The following is a 16193-nucleotide window of genomic DNA, read 5'->3' as shown; positions in this document are numbered from 1 at the left end:
TCCTGGAGTCCGTTCCTACACAAGATGGATGGAGACTCCTCAATTTACCACTCTTGGATTCAGCCATATCAATCAATTCCTAGAGAAATCGAACGCCCAAACAATTCGATTTCAAACCCTAATTTATCATTTTCACCAAAAATCGCAAACAAGCTTTTATTATTATATAAGATACAACACAAGGGTATTCAAAAGAATTCATGCAAATACACCCTCACGTGCCTAAAACGTCACCTAATATGCATCAGGTCGTCAATGAAAATTAAATGAAGGACCAAAATTGAATGAATTCATATTTTCAAGGACAAGAATTAGAATTTTCCAAATTGAGGGAGTGGATCGTTAAAGGTGTAAGAGTTGAGAGAAAAATAATGTAATTTATCATTTGTTTTAATAGGATCCAAGTCGAGAGGTATATGTTTGTCAAATAGTTAGGTCCATTTCTACTGGATAGATTAGTTGATAAATAATAAAAATTTGATGCAACTAGTCATTCCACTGGCTCCTTTTAAGATTGTAAATCAAGTTTAATTTTATTACAAAAATAGCTCACCAGCTCGTAGAATATTAAATTAACTAAAAGAACTAATTCAAGCAACTCTTTAGTTAATTTAGTTTACTGCGAGCTGAAGGGCTATTTTTTTAATAAATTAAACTTTGACTACTTTTTAAAGGGAGGATGAGGTATTAGGCTACTGGCCTAATTTTCTCATAAAAAAGAAAGGTTAAGATCAACCCTTCCAAATCTAGCCATCTTTAGAATAAAAAAGGTCTATACCAAAGGTTAAGACCAAGCCTCCTGGATACTAAACGTTTGAGTTAGGATCTTTGGTATCACGAGGTGACTTCAAATTCGGTGGTTTTCCATCAATTTTCCAGCATGATTCTTGAGTGTGACTAGATCGTCTACAATGGTGGCTGTATGGCTGGGCGTTCCGCGGCTTGTTGTTTGAGGATGCTCGGGCTGTTAGGCTTTCATCACAGGTGATGTAAACTGATGAGGCTGTGCTCGGAGTTGCGCTTGGAATAGGTTGATTTTCTCCAAGCATAATTTTCTTCCTTCTTTCGCCATGTCTGGTCGCAAAGAAGGCTTCTCGGAGAGATGGTAGCGGTTTCATACTTAGAATCCAACCTCGGAGTTCCTCTAAGTCCTTGTTGAGCTCGGATAACCGTTTGGGCACACGTTTGGTCTCCACAATTCGGCGGAAGAGCTTTTGTGTTTTCAGGGCAGGTCCACTGGTGGTGTTTGTAAAGGTCGATCTTCTGCCAGAGATGCGTGAGCGAGCTGAAGTACTGAGTAACAGACATCTCTCCTTAACGCAAGTCATGGAGAGTGTTTTCAGTCTCAAATAGCTTAGACGCTAAGTTGCAAAAGATTTCTCTAGCTGACTCACAGATTTCTCTAGAAGGTCTCCCCGATTTCGGGGTTCATTGAATTTATGAGCCAGGACATCACCATGTTATTTTCAGCCTTCCAACCCTTGTATGCCGGATCTTCGCACTTCGAAACTTTGGCCATATTGGTGAGGTAGTCGTCCTTGCTTCGCCCGGAGATGAATATGAGTATAGATTGTGACTATTGGAGAAAGTTGTGCCCACTGAGTTTGTGACTCGTGACATGATGAGAGTATTGGTCGAGGTTTGACTTAGTGGGCATTATTTGAGAGGCGGATGAAGTGGTATTGAGGGCAAAGAAGTAATCGAATGTGTTCATGGTGATTGTATTTCTGGGAGAGAAAGAGAATCGGAAGAAAAGAGAGAAATTTCCTAAATTCCGAGAATGTATATTCTACTTGTTTTTATGAATAATAAATATATATATATATATATATATATATATTTACAAAAAAAAAGAGATGAATTAAATGAGAACATTCTCAACTAACTCTACATCGGAAAAAAAAAAAAGCAAGAATAAATATACATAATTTCGTATATTATGTTCTCAACATTAGTGGTGATTTCGAGGTTGCACCAACTTGGACTGACAAGCTGTCAACTCGACAAAGAAGAGACGAGCTGCGAAGACGAGCTGAACTTCAAGAGTTCTTCAGCTTATCATACAACCTTACAAAAGGTGGTCCCCACCGAGGCCATTGAGAATACCATGCATTCAAAGGACTTTGGTCCAAATAGTGTATTTATATGAAGGTGGATCCGATAAAAATAAATAAATAAATAAATAAAAAGTAAAAAATAAATAAATAAATTTGAAGGTGTGGATAGTAATTTCAGTTCTACGTTTTCCTGATTTCTTCTCATGAATAGTATGTTTAAAGTCAGAATGAGCATTAAGCAGCCAAACAAGTTTTTCCCAATTGTTGTGGCTAGCTTAAATTTGTACAAGATTAACAAAGGCCTCATTATATCATGATTAATGATGTGGTTGATAAAATATCTCAATCATCACCAGACATGACAGGCATACTCCCAGATCATTCGTGAGGTTCTGAGCAAGATAGTGAATAAATAATCATAAAAAAAGATCAATCGTGAGGTACAAAAAAACGAAGTATTAATCTTATTTTACGTGAACTAGTTATTTTGGCATATATTCATGCTCCTTTTTTATCCAAATCACCAACGATATGTTAACCTCCTCTACTGTAACCTTGTGTGACAACAGAATGTAAAATGCAAAAATTTGTAGCACAGACAGAGCCAAGGAATCTTTCGGAAGGCGCAACATTGAAATTGCAGAGTAGAGAGGCCAGGTAAGATGTTATATTATGACATATTTTTACCTCAAAAGACTAACAATATAATATTAATGACAAAGAGAATCTAAGCAGTAGAAAGGGAAAAAAAACAAAAAAAAAAACAAAAACAAAAAAGCAAAGTATTGTGTATCGCAAGCTTTTCTTTTTTTTTTTATCACCATTTAATGAGTTGTCCAGTACACAAGCGTGGGAACAGCGACGGAAGCCCAATAGCATGACCAGCGTGCTGTAGTAAGTGTGTGTTGGTCTTCTTGACTGTGTTGCTTGCATATGATGGGTTGAGAAGCAGAGGATTGCAACTCTGGCTTTCAGGTCGCCTTGTCGAAACACGTGTCCTCTCGGCCTCAAGAAAGTGGGAGAGAGACGGTGTGTTTGTTGGTCTATTATTAGTTGTGATGATCACAGAGTCGGTGGTTGCGAGATCGGAGCAGAGTGAGAAGAGCCAAGGCTTTGGCTTGACCTTAGCGTTGACCCTCCTCACCTCTGTGTCCCTTGACACCACCACGCTCTCCGTCGACACGCCGATGAGGCTTCCAAGTGTTTTGCTCTTGTCCTTGAAAAAAGACCCTGTGGACTGGGAATCACAACACACCGTCAAAACCAGTCAATTATTGAGCATGACAATGGATTCGGGCCCACCAATGTGCGCTTGGGACAACATACAAGTACAACTAACAACCTATATGGCACGTGACGTGTCATGTTGTTACTACAGTTTAGATTCTGCTGACCTTAATAATGTTTGTTATTTAGGTTTATGCAAATTGATGAACTTAAAATGTTCAATATATAAGACCAAAGTATTTTGAAAAGGGCACGAAAAAACTAGATCCTATCTCCAAGTCTAAGTGCAAACTTGCATCGTTAAATATGAATATTATATACATATGAATGAAGTTATACATGTGGCAGCCAATTAAAACGAGAGAGAGAGAGAGAGAGAGAGAGAGAGAGGTTTTCAACTTTACCAAGTAATTCCTAGAGAAGTGTAAACAGTGCATAACTTTGGACACCAACGTACAAAAGCAATAGAAAGACGAGTTCTTTAATCATTTATCAATATAATAAAGAGAAACTAAGATGTTGTCGGTGATAGCAGTTAAAAGGAAATCACGTGATGAACATTTGGTTTCCGAAAAGGAAAAAGATGAGAGGCTGTGAAACTGACCTGGGAGTCAAGATCTGAAGAGCAAAGTGTTGAGGGGTTTGGAGAAGCGGTGAGCAAAGTGTTGAAGGAACTTGATCCGCCTGAGAATCCGAAGACGAGTCTAGAATTCATGAGTGGTCTCAGCCCCAGTGGCCATCCTTCTATACCGTCCTGCGCTACTCAAACTCACTTCTCGATTTAGTCATCATATATCACAAACATTATGGCATTACTATGTACGTATCAGAATCTTACTGTCTATTGCGTACCTGACGACGAGGCATTTGATGTTATGATGGAAACGAAAACAAATGCAGGACTAGATGAAAATGAATGAGACCAAAAGAATACCGAGTTTCAAGTATATACAAATGCTTAGTTGGTTTGAGAGAGAGAAAGAGAGAGCAGAGAGAGATGTCCAAAAGCGATATCCCAACAGTAGGCAAGTGAGATAGAGCTATGCTTCGAGGGTGACTTGTTACCGAAGTACGTACTGAGTTCGCGAGACCCAATGTTACCAAACCACTCTCAATGTACGTATTTCACGTACCACAACAATTATACGTTCCTCTTTAAGTATATATCTTCATAGTTTGAACTTTGACCTCACTTTGACTGAATGCCCACACCGAGGGGAAGCCTCCTCCTTTCGCACATTTACCTTAGTACCCTCGCCCTCAAAATATAAAGACTGTACAAGGGCAATAATTGTGCACAAGAATGTACAAGGGCGACATCTAAAGGAAAAAAAACGGAAAACATCTCTCAAAATCACGTGAATGGGCATGAGTAGGGCAAGGCAATTGACACAAAAGTAGATTTGTTTTCAAAATGATATTTTTAAGAGTGTTTTTATTTTATTTTTTATGAGTCATTTAGGTAGGATAGGAAGAACAAAAAATAAAGCTATATTATGTTGAAATTGTAAGCGTGTATACTCTATTATTATTATTATTATTATTATTATTATTATTATTATTATTATTATTATTATTATTATTATTATTATTACCTATGTATAGCTATTAAGTTATCACATTACAGTTATTATATTTTATTCCATTTCATCAAAATAAGAAGTTATTTATTTCTATTTATTATATGATACTATGTCACATCTTTTTTAGGTCAATATTTTATTATTTAAAGGAGTTGTTTATACACTCTAGAATCATTCAGAATTAATATGAAAAAGCAAAACTTTCTCCTCTTGATATTGCTTTCATGGTATCAGAGCCAGCCTCAGCATACTTAAAGTGAGAGAGATGAATTCCTTTGGTCTTATGGCTAGTACGACTGGTGATGAATTTGAGGTGGCCTTTGATGCCTCTCAGAAGAATGCCACAATCGTGCACGTTGCTAATCCATTTGCTGATAATCTATTTCTTCTATTCAAATTCTTCTGCGCGGTGATAAAAAAATTGGCTACATCAACAGATAGTTACCTCAATCACACTCTTACAATCCTTCTTTTTCTGCTTGAGAGATGAATAACTCTATTATTATGTCATGGCTGATTAACTCAATGGATGTCCATCTCGGGGAGATCTACCTTCTTTATCCGACCGCTAAAGTAATTTGAGATATTGTCACTCTTGCTTACTCAGATTTAGAAGATTCTTCCCAAATATTTACCCTCCTGACTCGCATCCGCAATCTTCGACAAGACGACTCATCAGTAACAACATACTTCCACTCACTTACTCGTCTTTGGCAGGAATTAGACCTCTTTCAACCACATGCGTGGAAGGATGAAGTTGATTCCGACTTGTTTCGACATTTCTTGGCCAAGGAAAGGGTGTATCATTTTTTGTTCGGTCTAAACTCGTCCATTGATGAAGTTTGGGGTCGTATTCTTGGATCTAAACCGCTGCCGAGTCTGGATGAGATCTTCGTCGATGTTCATCGTGAAGAGCATCGGAGATCTGTTATGCTCGGCACAAACTCATCGTTGCCCAGCTCGGAGACAACTGTCATGGCTGCCCGGTTCAACAAGTCCAAAGTGTGGGAAGACAATATACTTTTAGATATGGGTGTAATCGGGTGGGTTAGTCGGTTTTTTCATGTGCTATCAACCCGAAACGCTACAACTAATTTTTTAATTTTAAAACCCCAACCAACCTGATTGAAAGGAAAAACAAAACCAAACCAACCAAAAATAACCGGGTTGGTTTGGGTTGGTTTTTTGGATTATAATTCTCGACAAACGACTATACAACTCGAATGAAAATCATCTTTGTATACTATATCTAATATGTTATGTCAAATAAAATCAAAATTTTACTTATGTTTAGAAAATGTACATATTAAAATAAAAATTACGCATATTTTTAATTATCAAATCTTCATGTATTCACAAATAATAAAGAATAATACTAAATATTTTTTATTTAATTATAATATTATTAAAAAATGATATTTTTTTAACAATAGTACATATAAATATTTTCAATCTTAAAAAAATTAAAGAATTAACACAATGTGGTTGGTTTGGTTCAACCCAATCTCACGACTATAAAAACCCAAACCAACCCGAAACAATTGCAGTTCGGGTTGGTTACAATCCAAACTTCATCGAATTTTAATGGGGCGGTTTAAAAAATAGTGCGGTTTAGTTTAGATGATCGGATTGTTTGGTTCGGCGATTTCCATGAACTATCGCTCTGATACCAATTGTAGGGAAGACAATATGGTATCGGACACGAACTATCGCTCTGATACGAATTGTTGGGAAATAAGATGGTATCAGACACGAACAATAACCAATTGTTTGGAAGTCACAAGTCGGTATCAAATACGAACAATCGCTCTAATATCAATTGTTGAGTTGTTAGTATCAGACATGAACGATCGCTCTGTTGTCTCATTTGATGGGTAAATTACTTCCCTATGGTTAATTGCGGTTCTCATGTATTGAACACAAGCAATCGTTTCAATACTTCTTATTGGGTAACCAATCTCTTAACCCTTACAATATGTTTATTAGTGCGGAATAGAAGACTACACGAACAATCGCTAATCTTTAACGTATACAATAATTACCAAGATAATCCCAATTATTCAACTACAACATATCTAATATTTAAGACAAGCACAATCAACACAAATCATAAGAGGATTTGGTAATACATACTTTTGGATCTCCTAGATTCTCGGATTCCTGAGCGGTTCCTTGCTCTTTGGATCTTCGGATCTCCAAGCTCTCAGACTCCTCGGTGACTCCTTTCTCTTTGGATCTTCGGATCTCAAAGCTCTTGATCTATTCGGTTGCTCCTTGCTCCTTGGATCTTCGGATCTTCAATCCTTCGGATTACTCAGTAACTCCTTGCTTCTTGAATCTTCGGATCTTCACGCTCAAGATGATCGATACCACAATCTTCCAAGATGTAATCTCCAGAAGGAAAGAGACCAAGGTGTAGTACAACTCTTTTCTCACTAATTACTCCAACAAAGTATTGGAATAATTCTTTCTTTCTTTGGGAGATGGAATGAACAATTTTTCAACTCCAAGGGAGAGAGAGAAAAAAACGTCCAAGCCAATAGGGAAGGGGTTGCCAAAAATTCCAAGTGAGGAACAAAGCCGTTGGGCTTGAATTCCAAGGGTGGAAGACATTGTCTTGGGCAAACTTTGCACTACCCCAAGCCCCTTATTTATAACTATCTAGCTTACCCAAAACAGAATATGCACTTACTTGATTTCCTTTTATCTTTTAATCTGAGATATTTATTCTATGAATACAATAAATCAATATCTTCAAGAAACTTTAATAAATAGAATATACAGTTCATATTTGATATTTATTTACTTCTCACTTTAGAATATATTAATTAGGTAACTGATTAATATGGAATATCTCTATGATATTTTCAATAAATAACATCATTAATATATTATTTATTTCTCACAATAAGAGATAATATTCTATAAATAGGATAGTAGAGAATATCTTCATGATACTCTCAATAAATAACATAATTAATATATTATTTATCTCTAACAATAGGATATACTATTCCATAAAAGAAAAAGTAGAGAATATCTCAATGATACTCTCATAAATAATTACTACATTAAATATTCATCAAATCGGAACATATTTAATATATAATATTTACTTCCTATTGAGAAAAGTCTCAATATAATTGAGCTTTGATCCAACAAATCTAATGCCCATGTACCATGATATACACGCATACCACAAGCCCTATTGGGCCTTGTGGGCTAATTTAAATTACTCTTTTACAATCTCATTTAAATCTAAGTGATATTCCAAAGTTACTTAAACAATTAATAACTTATTCGTAAAATACTTTGTTACGAATGCGAAAGAAATTGTAACCAAGTTGCAGTAGTGAGAGTGTAATCAATTATCTAATTATTACGTGCATCTATATCCATCTTATCAGAGTAACCCTTAGGACTAAAGACCTAGTAATTGAAACTCTTACGAATCCGAACAAAATAGACAAAATCTCTATTCTCTCTTATTCATTCGATTTGTCAATCTCGGCGTCACTCCACAAGATGAGCCGAGACTGTACTCTTCTTGTTACTAGAGTTATATTTTACTCGATATATATGAGCGTCCATTGATATAGTTAGTACATGAGCTCAATCCTCCAGGTTCAACTCGTATCGAGAAAGGTCAATTATTCTGTTATACCTTTCTTTATACATATGAGCTCTAAGCATCGTTGCTTCCCAACGAAATATTCTTTCGTACGTACTTACGACGAAAGTGTGTGCAATCAATCGGTACTGGAATTAACCCTTAGGTGAGTGAACATTGACCTTTTTCAGGAAGACTGGATTATGTATATGTGAACCACTTTCCGCTCAGATCATATCCCGAATTTTCAAGACATAAGTATGTAGGCATCTTCAAGTAGCCATTCACGAATGAGTCAAATAACCTGGTAATATAACCTAGAAATCCATGACCACTCAAAGATTTAGATCAAGTCTCACTGTGACCATCATAGTGACCCCGGTTAGTGTGTCGTAACGGTGCTTAAATGACACATCAACAACCAAAGTATGTCTAGGTCATATACATACCAAATGTGTAGAATGCTCCCCTCAAGTTATCAACCTTTCACTTGTGTTCCACATATGTGATTTTAGATTCAACTATCCATGCATGGATCAATCATCGACCATGTTTTAGCTCACCACCCAAACTTAGATGCTCAGCATGTAATTCAGTTTAATACAGAGGCTATGGATGATAGTTGTTATTTATTCTAACTAAAAAACAACCCACTAATCAATAATGCTAATAAAGTAAACTTATTATTATATTCATTCATCATTCGTGTTTATTTTATTATCTTCAGTGGACAATATTCCTAACATAAAGCTGCCACTTATTGTGAGTATTGCCACAAGCCCTATCACACGAAATTCAAGTGCTGGAAGCTCCATGGAAAGCCCGCATATTGGATCTCGAAAAGTTCCCGTGACAATGACCGTGAACATAACCGTGCAACCGTTGGCAATGTTGTGACAAGTTTCGAGCCTTTGTCTTCATTCTCTTCATTCTCCAACGCTCAACTCAATCATATGATGTTGTTGATGTCATCTCCAAATGGCTCATCCTTTGTAGCTCAATCTGATAATGCTCACTCCAGCTTTTTCGGATCACATCAGCGAACCCAGGATTATTGATTATGGGGCTTCTGATCATATGAAGGGGAATTTACTACTCATCTCATCTTACTCTCTATGCGATGTCTCTCGATCAGTTAAAATTGCAAATGGGTCTCTTTTCACTATTAGTGGCACCGGTTCAGTTTTTTTAAGCTCAAAAATTTGCTTAGCTAATGTTCTATATATATTCCCAATTTCTTTGTGCAATTTGGTGTCTAAAAGTAAATTAATAGCAACTAGTCATCTCAATTCTGTTTTGGACCATATGTTTGTGATTTTCAGGAAAAGGATTCGGGACGAGTGATTGGAGTGATAAGGAGAGATCTGGACTATAATATTTTGTGAGAGAATTTTCTTCCAATAATTAGCCATCTCCCTTTGTCAGTTCTACATCGAGTCTTTAAGTCATCAAAAAATAATGCATCTTCATTGTCGTATGGATCATCCCAATTTTTTGTACCTGAAATGTATGCTCCCAAAGTTGTTCGTGATTAATAAATATGTTTTTCTTGTGATATATGTCAGCTATCCAAACACAAAAGAACCAATTTTCTATCTCGTCCATACCAAACATCTAATACATTTTCCCTCATTCATGGTGATTTATGGGGACCGTCCCGGATTTGCACTCCATCAAATCAAAGGTGGTTCCTTACTCCACACATGAGTATTTGGATATAACTCCTCAAGGATAAAAGTGATGTACCAAAAATCTTTGAACAATTTTATTCAACGATAAAAATTCAGTTTGACTCTTCAATCAAAGTATTACGTATTGACAACGATATGGAGTAGTTCAATTTCACCTTTAACAAATTTGTTTTAAACCACGGTCTCATTCACCATAGCTCCTGTGTCAATTCTCCGCCTATGAATGGCATCTCCGAGCAAAATAATTGCCATTTATTGGAAGTTGCTCGATCACTACTCTTCACAGCAAATGCACCCTAAAAATATGGGGCGATGTTGTCCTTACGACATGTCATCTTATCAATTGACAACCATCAAAATTTCTCCAGCTCAAAACTTTGATTTCGGTACTTCACCAAGCATTCCTCAAAATCGTGTTTTTTTTCTTAATTAGAATTATGGTTGTTTGGCTGCAAGGCCTTCATCCATAATCTAAGTTCGCAAAGGGGTAAACTTGATCCATGATCTATCCCTTGCATCTTCCTCGGATATTCCTCAACAAGAAAGGGTATAATCTCTGTTTTTATCCTCAGTCTAGGAAATATTTCATATCCCACGATGTCACCTTTCAGGAAAATCAATCTTTTTTCCTCAAAATCCTCAAATCGCAACATGTGAGTCATTAGAAGAGAATTTTTGGGATAATCTAGATTTGATTTTTTTGTGATATGCCATCCTCTTTTAAGAAAATTCAATGTGTCTAGCAAACACAAACTTCTTCATGTTCCGATTCATCTTTTGATTCTGCTCCATTGTATCTTATCCATTCCAAACCAAATCAGGAAGACCCAACACATGATTCACTCACTAAATCAGCGCATTTACCTCTTGAACCACTAACTGAAATGTGTCAACAACTTGACAAAGTGTCTAAAGCTCATCTTCAACCATACCTAAAGCATTACCATCGCAACATCAAATCTATCCCATTGGAACCCATCCCTTTGGAATCTATTACAAAATGTCCAGCATCTCCTACCTCACATGAACCGGTCAGTGATTCCGGGTCCGAGCATGAAACAGCTAATAATGGTATTTTTTTTTTAGTCCAAGAACGATGCCAGTGGTGTTGACATGCTAATAGCGCCATCAGGAAGGGAACTCGTACAGGCACTCAACATCCAATCTACAATTTTTTTTGGTTATGAGCATCTATCGCAAGCGATGAGGGCTTTGGTAACGAATCTCTCCATCAACATTGTTCCAAATACCTTTGAAGAAGCTTGGCCTCATGAACATTGGAAGAAGGCTATCCTAGAGAAGATATTGGTGCTGAAAAAAAACGGCACTTGGGATCCAGTACCCCGACCAAACGACAAAGCCCCAGTCGGATGCAAATGGGTATTTACGGTCAAATTAAACATGGATGGCTCAGTGAATCACTACAAAGCAAGGTTATGTTGGAATTGAACTAGGGTTAAGAAAAAAAAAATAACGCTTCTAGCAAGCGGCGGAAAATAAAAAATTTCCTTAAATAAGTAAAACGATTTTTACTAATCTAGATAAAGAGAAAGCACATGTTATTATTAAAACTATCTAAGAGCGATTACATGTTTACTAACCTTAATGAAGCTTGATCGTTGAGAAGCTTGTAGAGGTTGAACCGCTCGTTTCCCCACGCAGCTCGTCTTTCTTCGTTCTTCGGGAACTCGAGTAACCACGAAAGTTTCTATCACATAAATCAATCGAGGTAAGAAGGAATAAGTGTGTGGGCACTTCTAAACACAACGACTCAAGAACAAATCTTAGAGTCAAAGAGCTAAAACAAACGCTGGGTCAAATGTGGACCTAGTTGCCAAAACAAAAACGAAAAGAGTTAGAGAGAGATAGAGAGAAGTGGGCGGCCAAGTATTCTAGAGAGAGAAGATCTCAATCTCTAAAGAAATTGGATGAGAAACAATGAGAATGAGGGATGTATTTATAGGAGAAGGGTTACCTTCAAAAGGTAGTTCCCTCTTCTCTATAGAATATCACATATTCATGAGCAAATATTTCCTATTTCTCTCTTATGTCACACGGCCAAGGCTTGCCTTGCAAGTCCTTGGATTTGTTTCCTCTTTTGTTTTGCTTCTCTCTTGCCTTGTGTTGCCGCCCATCCTCTTGCCATTTAGAGGAAATTTTTTTCCCCTTTTTCTTTTGGCAAGTATCTTGATACATCAATGTACAAAATAATCTCTCTTTTTCCCTCTTATTTGGACGGCCAACATCTTGTAGAAGGTGGTTCTAGGTTTTTCTTCATTTGTTCATGACAACATAAGAAAAACCCATTAAGAATTTTCAAGTAAAATTCTATGAAATGAAATTAATCCTCAAGGCCCAATATTCTTAACATGGCCGAGTGGTTTAAGTTATATGTCATCATATGACAGTGTAAAAAAATTATTTATTGACATCCATTTCATCACATGTCCAAAAAGACAAAATTACCCTTTAGATAATTTTCGTAAAACTTGTCTAGTTTTTGTTTTGACTTAGCTTCTAGTTTAACTTATCATACTCGAAATGACTTGTGACAGTGATCTCATGGATCCAAATGAACAAAGCTTGAGCTAACATACTTGGACTCAAAAGTTCACAAACTTTTTCCAAGTTTAGCTTAATGTCAACTTACTCCACTAAAGAGTTGACACTGAGAATCTCTCGGTTCAAATGAATTTATTTTCTACTCAAGAATTCAACTTAATTGTGATGAGTGGATCCACTGAATATTATCTATTGTTACCATTCATGAATATCATCAGCTAGACGGGATTTACGAAATTACCATTTTATCCTTCTAGCTGTTATTTTATCAACTCTTTTGTCGCTTGTGAATAAGTTAGAAATAATGTATTGACGAGGAGCTAACAAGTCACATTGATTCATCCAAAAGAGTCAAGAATCGATTTGGACACTGGCCAGTTCATTTATTCACACTCCAAGGAACAAAGCATGAAGTGATATACATTGCATTTCAGCAATCTTGTACATGAATTCCATATCTATGAGATCTTCACAAAGTTACTCATGACATCTCCATAACTTAGTACTTCACCAATAGGTCCTGTTCAGAATCACATAGTGAATCCGAACTCTGACTTTCTCAAATGAGAATACGTAAGCTATGAAATGACATGTCTCATTTCAGGATTGATGTAAGCATGATGTAATTCATACGTAGTGACTTCGAGACATAAGAGGTTAAATGGTTTGTTCTTATTCTGTCTCTAGAAGTGCACTGGTCAATTCAGTACCTTCAGAAGATACCTAGAAGAACTATAGAGTCTCCAACTCTCAATGTCCCATAACCAGACATCATAGATTCTCCTAACAATCGTACTGAGATCAATACTCCTTTGATCCTTAGATTGCAAATGTATTGTTTTAAGCAAACCATGAAGAGTTTGTTCATGCAAATCTACATTTGTCTCTTCATATGTTGTTAGGTTTGTTTAAGGACTAAAGACTATATATTATCATAAAGCTTCAAACAGACAAGGAAGAATGAATGAACGTTTCAACTTTTATTAATGATTCAGCAGTTACAAGCAAGACTCTTCGTGAGACTTTATTACATCAAATGTACATAAGTAAAGACTACTACTCTTCTTGTGGGCACCATTGACAACAGGTTAGTCATGAAAGGTTCCACTTAAACCTATGCAGTTGATATCAAGAAACATTTGCCCCGGGTGCAAAGATCAACTCCATTAGAATTCTGATTTCTCTCACGGTTAATTTGGATTGGCCTCTGTTCCAACTTGACCTGCATAACATCTTTCTAAATGGTGACTTGGAAGAAGAGGTTTACATGACTCTCCCATCCAGATTCAATGATGACACTGCGATAAATATGTGTTATCTGCGAAAATCCCTCTTATGGATTAAAACAATCACCACGAGCATGGTTCGGCGGGTTCACGAAGGCTGTTCGAGAACACAAATACACATAAACCCAGTCGAACCACACTCTCTTTATCAAGAGGCAGCCATACGGAATCACCATTTTAATTGTCTACATTGATGATATCATTCTAACCAGAGATGTTCAAGAGGAAATTCAACAAATTAAGAGGAAATTGATTGCGAAGTTCGAGATGAAAGACTTGGGATACCTGAGGCACTTCCTAGGTATGGAAATCGTGCGAAATCAATCAGGTGTGTCAACGTCTCGAAAAATACATACTTGATCTTCTCAGCGAAATAGGATTGCTTGGAGCTCGACCGGTGGAAACACCAATGGACCAGAACATAAAATTCAAAATAAATGTTCATGTAGATTTGGTTTACAAGGGACGGTACTAGAGGTTAGTGGGTAAAGTGATTCAATTAGCCTATACCAGACCCAATATAGCCTGTTTTTTAGCTACGTGAGTCAATTTATTCACTCGCCCTCTAGTACCGCTCTGCAAGCAGTGTACCAAATTTTGAAATATCTTAAAGGAACACCGAGAATGTGACTGTTGTTTAAGAAGGGACGGACAAAAGTGTTCGCATCTAACAGATGTTGATTGGGTTGGTTCATCAGAGACCAATGGATCGCGATATACGTCCTGCTATTGCTCATTTGTTTGGGGTGATTTTGTCACGTGGAGGACGAAGAAATAGCCAGTAGTGGCTAGAAGTAGCACCAAAGCTGAATTATGATTGAGGTCTCTTGGGATTTGTGAAGAAATGTGGATAAAGATGCTCCTCAGCGAACATGGATTTAATATGCAAGATCAAATATCAACCTTCTGCGACAACAAAATTGCCATCTCCGTGTCGCACAATCCAGTACTCATGATCGAGTCAAACATGTTGAAATCGATCAACACTATAAAGTAGAAAGTTGATGAAGCCATCCTTGATATAAGATATAATATATATTTATATATATATATATATATATATATATATATAGATAGATATATTGATTAACCAAGCCTTGTTTAGACCGAGATTTCATAAACTTGTAAACAAGCTTGGCTTGTACAATTTGTATCATCAAGCTTGGCTTGTACAATTTGTAAGTGTGTACAATATTCTATTATTGTTGTTACTGGTTTGTTGGCTTATTTTTACATGGAAAGCATTCGCAAAATATGTCGGTCATTATGCTTCAGGATTGTTAGTGACATCTTTCGCCGTGTATTTCTGGCAAGTTTCCGATTTATGACATATTTTTCGCCTAAGACTTTCCTTGTTCATCTTGCCGTTTGTATGGGTAAGGAAACTCTAAGTTGTCTTCCTTTTGGATTGGACTGCTATAAAAAGCCGAGCTTCTACCCTAACAGCCTCTTGACACTTTTGAAAAAATCTTCAGTGTTCTTAGACGTGCTCGATTGGCGGACTGGGAAACTGGGTATTTTGATCTTTATCAATGTATATCTCAAAAACACACATTTCTATCTGAGTGTTTGTGAGTTTTTGGGTTCTTGTGGTTCGTGATTGAAGTGTCCATGCAAGTTGTCATTGAAGGTTTCCAAGCATAGGAGAGTGCTTGAAGAGTGGAATTGAGAGGGGACTCAAATTCATGGGGAGTCCCTGACTTGGTAATCACTTGTAGTAATAGACTTAGGGCATTGTTTATTTGCTTTATTCATATAAGTCCATGTTTGTACTATTGACTACTTTATAGTGAATTCATTTCCACTGAATGTGAGCCCCCAGACGTAGGTAATATTGCACGAACTGGGTTACCATATTGTGTGTCATTTACTTTACGCACTTTATTTTACTACCCATTTTTTGCATCATAGCAAGTTGTTGAACACATTGTCGCTACATTGTGTGCGACATCTTGTTTCTCTCATTATACAGAATTTCAATTATTATTATTACCCATGTATAGCTATTAAATAATCACTAGGCAGTTATTATATTTTATTCTATTTAGTCAAATAGGAAGTTATTTATTTCTAATTATCATAGGATAGACGGTCACATCTTTTCTAGATCAACATTGTATTATTTAAAGGAGTTGTTTATACACTTTATAATCATTCTGAAATGATGAGAAAAAAAC

At 36.6% G+C, this 16193-nt stretch overlaps 1 protein-coding gene across 2 annotated transcripts; it reads right to left on the bottom strand.

Annotated features, from left to right (window-relative positions):
• Positions 1-2678: 2678 nt before the first annotated feature.
• On the bottom strand, positions 2679-4318 carry LOC149404303 (uncharacterized). 2 transcript variants are annotated; one of them, XM_089606716.1, is made up of 3 exons: positions 4137-4318; positions 3889-4038; positions 2679-3294 (listed from the first exon to the last, which is right to left on the bottom strand). In XM_089606716.1, exons 1-3 carry the CDS (start codon positions 4149-4151, stop codon positions 2875-2877), a joined length of 585 nt encoding a protein of 194 aa, XP_089462842.1. In that variant the 5' UTR covers positions 4152-4318; the 3' UTR covers positions 2679-2874. The 2 variants fall into 2 exon arrangements, with proteins under 2 accessions (XP_089462842.1, XP_089462843.1); XM_089606717.1 differs by having other exon boundaries at positions 3889-4043; positions 4137-4317.
• Positions 4319-16193: the final 11875 nt, after the last annotated feature.

This window comes from Urtica dioica, chromosome 2 (assembly GCF_054948205.1).
Source record: "Urtica dioica subsp. dioica isolate 48M chromosome 2, U.dioica_male_clone48M_v1_H2, whole genome shotgun sequence".
NCBI lineage: Eukaryota > Viridiplantae > Streptophyta > Magnoliopsida > Rosales > Urticaceae > Urtica > Urtica dioica.
The sequence above is the reverse complement of the archived record's forward strand: the minus strand, read 5'-3'. Positions and strand labels throughout refer to the sequence as shown.

Bases quoted from the DNA above. Each gene is read 5' to 3' on its own strand.
- LOC149404303 (XM_089606716.1), bottom strand. The intron at 3,295-3,888 runs GTCAGTTTCACA...TGTGATTCCCAG, and splicing joins CTTCAGATCTTGACTCCCAG to TCCACAGGGTCTTTTTTCAA.